The sequence below is a fragment of the Haliotis asinina genome, chromosome 6 (genome assembly GCF_037392515.1).
Source record: "Haliotis asinina isolate JCU_RB_2024 chromosome 6, JCU_Hal_asi_v2, whole genome shotgun sequence".
In the NCBI taxonomy this organism is placed as follows: domain Eukaryota; kingdom Metazoa; phylum Mollusca; class Gastropoda; order Lepetellida; family Haliotidae; genus Haliotis; species Haliotis asinina.
The window spans coordinates 57471582-57477500 of NC_090285.1; the positions used below are offsets into that span (position 1 = coordinate 57471582).

General features: G+C 40.4%; 1 protein-coding gene across 1 annotated transcript in view; it reads right to left on the reverse strand.

Annotated features, from left to right (window-relative positions):
- Positions 1-3224: 3224 nt before the first annotated feature.
- LOC137287007 (uncharacterized) overlaps positions 3225-5919 on the reverse strand; it is a 3079-nt gene continuing 384 nt past the window's right edge. The window contains exons 2-4 of the mRNA XM_067819086.1: positions 5561-5761; positions 4628-4736; positions 3225-3421 (exon numbers count right to left, since the gene is read on the reverse strand). Coding sequence (XP_067675187.1) covers positions 3382-3421; positions 4628-4736; positions 5561-5750 — 339 coding nt within the window. The 5' untranslated portion in view covers positions 5751-5761 and the 3' untranslated portion in view covers positions 3225-3381. The remainder of the gene's footprint in view (positions 3422-4627; positions 4737-5560; positions 5762-5919) is intronic.

The window sequence follows — 5919 nt, forward strand, 5'->3', positions numbered from 1 at the left end:
AGGTCCTGACTATACCTGGATTGTCTAACCACCATGGAGTGTTTTCTCCATAGGTCAGTGTGAGCCGTGGAGTCACTGACCCATAACATCTGTTTGGAATAGGGTATTGGAGATTTTGGGTGTCTCAAGATGCTTACTAATGAGGTTAGGTTAATTAAAGTGGTTTATGAATTAAGATTTGTCCAAGAGATCGTGTCAATACAGAGATTACAAGCAGTAAGTTTATTTTCAAACTTAGTAACAAGATTAATGAAAGGTATTCTTCTCATCAGGAAATGCGAGTTAATTAAGTAACTATTAACAGACGTAAACCATCACGACGACGACAGTATGTGGTCTTCGTCGTGCATAAGACGAACTTCTAGGCAAATGAAGTCCCTGTAATTGACTATACACATAATCTTTCACCACCATCTAGGACAGTATGCCTGATCTGATGTGGTGATATGGCTTGAGTCACCTTGAGTATCTTGATGAGAGGCCCATGTCCGTTCACAGCAAGGAGTGTGGGATTCCACAGGGGGTAGTACTTGGGCCTGTCCTGTCCTCAATGCACACTAAACTTCTAGATGGCATCATACGCCGATACTTACTCCATAGCTATGCTGATGACCAACAAGTGTACATTGCCGTAAACCTCGTAACATCAGGAATGGAATCTCACAGCTAGAAGAATGAGTTTGCAAAGTTCCGAATTGGATGTCATCAAACTTCCTTAAACTCAATAGTGACCAAAACTGAATTCATGATGATCGTTAACTCCCGACAACCCAACAAAAGTAAGTCACACCCTCTCAGATGATCGTGGCACCTTCCACATCTGTTAGAAACCTAGGCGCTCAAATTAACAGGAGCATGTCTAGCAAGACTCAAGCGCTATAGCCAGCCAGAACTGCAAACGTCAAGCTTTGTACCATCGATGTCGATGTCACCAAAACACTTGTGCATGTATATGTCACTTCCAGTCTGGAATACAGATGCTTGATATATGTTTGTGTGTGGTGATAAGTTGCAGATGTTAGTGCAACTAACTATAACAAGAAAAAATATGCGATAAAAATATTTCCATATATTTGTGAATGTTATATAAGTGTAACAACACCTCTGTTAAGATTGAAATGGACTGGTTTACATGCCTCCTTCGTCTAACGATTAAAGGTCACTCAACACTGATTATACCTGGGTCGTCTAATTGCTACTATTTACCTGTTTTAAACATTAGACGAAATAGGTTGATATCCCATAGGTTATACACCTGTCTGGAAAAATTAAATTAAACAATAATCTTAGCATTTCATAACAAGCAGGTGGGGCATACTTTTTGAACTCAAGAGCAATTCGTCTAAGATCTGGGGGTTTCACGAGCTGCATATCGTTTATAGCTTTAACGATTTCTTCAAGTGAAATATCCTTATAAAGACAGTCATTATCAACTGTACTGTCCATGAGTGTATCATTAAATTCAAACACAGAAGTATAAAATTCTTTTTCACTGTCTCCAATGTTTGTTCCTTGAAATAAAGAATGGAAATGTTCAGTCCAGTCTGAGGGTGAGATACTATTCCGCTGGAAATTGAAGGATTTAAAATGTGACAAGAACAGTTCGCTCTCTTTGGATATTAAGGCATTGTTCAAGGTTTGCACAAAATGTTTATACACATTCGCAGATTTCTGCTTGCACGTTTCTTTGTATAACTTCAGTGATTCACGATATTTATGTCTGTTCATTTCAGTGTTGGAGTAATTCACGAAGTGATCGCCTCGCAGCTGCACATGCAGCACGACACTCGTCACATCAACTGTTGTTATTGTCCCTACCGACAGCAGCTTGTGCAGCACTACTCGGCTTCTTAAACGGGTCAGCACAATTATGAATGACTTCCTGGAAGCATGAAAAAACATTCTGAGTGCTATTACATTTTATATACTGTTGAAAGGTGTCCTGAAGAGGCGTTATACTTTGATGATTCCAATTTTCTAAGTATACTCATGTTGCTTAGAGTTCCAAGAATATTTCGAGCGTTGTATTTGTCCTCGTGGAATGTTAACATCTCCAAGAGGCTTTTTCAGTCTCAGTGAACAGACTACGAGCATATGTGTACTGTCTACTTCGTTATGAATAACATCAAAATTGTTAAACAACATAAATGATTTTTTCTGAGCTCAATACAGAACCCACAACACCACTAGCATTATTTACAAAGCATGTAAATCGTCCACAGTTCTTATCATTACCAATCCTACCATTACAACATATACGAAGTCCAGTTAACATGAAGAAGTCAAGGAGGACATATCCTCGTTTATTGATGGCATGTTCCTGAGATATTCGTGGAAGGTAAGTATCTTTATAGTTGATGTCTTCACCGATAGGAAGGTAACGAGTGTCGTCATGTTGAATATAGTCACAATGATTTCCGTTCCCTATTCTAGCATTGAAGTCTCCTTGAATGATGATATCAGAGTTCAAGCCTATATTATGTATATCTTGAGTTTAGGAGATTAAACAAGTTCTCCTAGGCATGATAACCGGATCCTCCAGGTGAGTAGAACACGACGCCATAGAACAGTGGATCGTTATTTGGTATGTTGACTTTCAGTCACACCACATTGCAGGATTCAGAAGGTAAGTATGATAAATACTCAGCAAGTGTGTAACAGTCTAACTACAAAGTACGTCTTATCACTGTGACCACCATGTAGTGCCTGTCAAATCGTCATATTGCCAACGGCAATCTTAAAGCGACGTCAAAAGAACATCAAGATGGAGTCAACCTAAGACTTCCATGGCATATTTTGCGGTGGCTCGGTTATGACATGGGGTTACATTGCAGTGAATGTGTGTACCCCGACTCTTTATTGTGCAAGAAAGGGTAACAGTACTGTCGAGACAACATACCTACACACTTTGTAGTCTCAGTTGCCTGGGGTCGACGTTAGTTCTTTAAAGACGGCAACATCCACGCACACCGAGCACGAAACGTCAACACGCACCTGCAATAGCACACTCTCCATAGAATCTCATGACCAGCAATGAACCCCGAACTTTCACCTACTGTATTACGCCTGGGACACATGAAAGGGACGTGTGCGTCAACTTTGAAATTTTCGAACCACATCCAGTCGTACTACACAATCGCTTGCGGTCATGACAACCTGTCATACTGTCATAATTCAACACCAGGTGTTTTTATCGTAGTTGCATTTGTATTAAGATAGAGAAATTACAGTTTTGAAAGCATAATGTTATTTCCGAGTATTCAATGCCATTTTGGGGAGTAACTCTATGTTAGTGAAACACTGAGAAACGCATTCCTTAATAACTACAAAAGCATTTATCTATTAAGACATTTTATCTAATCAAGGTCAGATATTGTCAGTTCATGGAACTTGGCCCGTTCTCACTTCCTCGTCGGCGGATCTGCAAAGAAAATAATTATAGCATTAATGTATTTAGGTAAATTGTGTGAATGGGAAGTTTTTATTGATTTTTTGCAATGTTGGCATTAACTGCACAAAAGCCACAAATATGCTGCTGAAGGGCAAGGGTTTTCTACTGGGCCAAGATTAGAACCCGATATCAGCGGAACAGCAGCAATTTAGAACACTGGGTCACCTCAGGCCATCAAATTTGTGTGTGTAATCTTGAAGCATTAATAAAATATATAAATTATAGTTCTAAATTGTTGATACTAATTATGTAACGTATTTCTTCAAATTTAGATAACTTAGGTGTAAAGTCCTTTTTTCTTCGAAAACATTTCTGACCCGTGAAGGTTCGGGGTAGAATAGGCCTTAAGCATTCGATGCTTGCCATAAAAGGAGACTATGCTAGTCGTAAGAGGCGACTAACGGGATCGGGTGGTCAGGCTCGCTGACTTAGTTGACACATGTCATCGGTTCCCAATTGCGCAGATCGATGCTCATGTTGTTGATCAGCGGATTGTCTGGACTCGATTATTCACAGACCGCCGCCATATTGCTGGAATATTGCTGAGTGCGGCGTAAAACTAAACTCACTCACCCACTCGAAAACATTTCTTTATAACTGTAGATGAAGAAATATCTTGGTTGGTTGAAAAGTAAGACTTTTTTAACCACACAAGGCCATACATTTCCATAAGGGGAAACTGATCTAAAAATGTTTTAATATTTGAATTTCTTGGCGAGTAGGTGGATGGGAAACTCAAGGAATACAAGACAGCTGAAGATTTCAGTTCAAGAAACATCGACGCTGTCAGCCTTTAAAGGCATCTACAGGCTGAATGTAATGTCCACTAGTAGTGTGAAAAACATTCATGATATAAGCTGGTGGTAGTGGGGCAAGACATGTTCCGCATAATATAGCAGTTGTTATCCATAATATTCTTTGTCGTATACACCAGCGTTATTTCAGTGAATTAAATACACTATAAGTGACCGAGATATCATAAAATGCATTTAACTTTGAAGCGTCCTGGTTTAAACATAACTTTCATATTATCATTTCCATCAAATGATATGCGCTCTCTTTCTTATGTCCGTGTGTACAGGTTTCCAAATGTTGCCAGCACATATACGCTTCATTAATAAATGTCATATGTAAGCAGTGTATCTTGTATAACTGTGATAGTGTAGATCTCCTTACGTGTCACCTGCCGATGTCAACAACCCTTTTGCATCTCTCGCATTGAATAAGACCTCGTCCAGCGGTTGGTCCATATACCCTCTCTGTTGGATGTCTTTCCTGTCAAGATCTGAAACGGATCGTGTTCTATAACCTATGTTGGTTATCTAGAGCCGCTCATGCAGATATGATGCAACCACAATAAATAGAGTATATAGAAGCTAAGTGTATAATGCATGGATCCGTTTGGTAAGTTGTTTAACACCTCACACGGCAATATTTCAGCTATATGGCGGCTGTCTGTGAATAACCGACAACCACAGAACGGTTTCCAAGTTCATGCGATATCCAAGAGCTACAATCCTTCACTCACAGTATCTCTGATAGATGATCTTCACATTACGTGACCCGTGAAGGTCCCGGGGTAGAATAGGCCTTCAGCAACCCATGCTTGCCATAAAAGGTGACTATGCTTGTCGTAAGAGGCGACTAACGGGATCGGGTGGTCAGACTAGCTGACTTGGTTGACACATGTCATCGGTTCCCAATTGCGCAGATCGATGCTCATGTTGTTGATCACTGGATTGTCTGGTCCAGACTCGATTATTTACAGACCGTCGCCATATAGCTGGAATATTGCTAAGTGCGACGTAAAACTAAACTCACTCACTCACTCACATTACGTAACCCCCTCCTTCTCCACATACATTTTGCGTGTGTAGACCTCACATAGTGGAATACTTGTATATGGCTGATAAGGGCAGAAATGTTGACACGTAATTACCTAGCTTTAAATTCAGAACTATGCCCTCACTCACTCTGGAACTGGGTGGAGATGTGTACAGGACTACTGTTGTCTATAAGCCAGTGGACGGGCGACGGAACCTTTGATCATTTATGCAGCAACAATATTTTACTTGTAATACCTTGCGAAAGAAGTTTTAATGTACTCACCTCTTCCATGCAACTTCGTCGTACTTCTTAACCATCTGTAATTCCTTCGAGCCATCATCATCTTCATCATCATCCTCTTCTGCATCCTCAAACCTTTCCTCCAAAGTTTTCTTCTGCTCCGCTTCCATTGAGAAGCGTCCACGCTCACAAGGAGCATCACCACCAGCAACACCAAGGGCAACGGTTTCATCACGCCTTGCTCTGGAACATGGTGAAGAGCGAGGCATCATTTTCTGTATCATAAAGACAAATCTCAACTGTGGAAACCAGCAATGGAAACTGACACGCAAGCCAACAGAACATACATTAACCAGGGTACTGTTTACACATTCCAAGACTGACATATGCTGACATGTGAT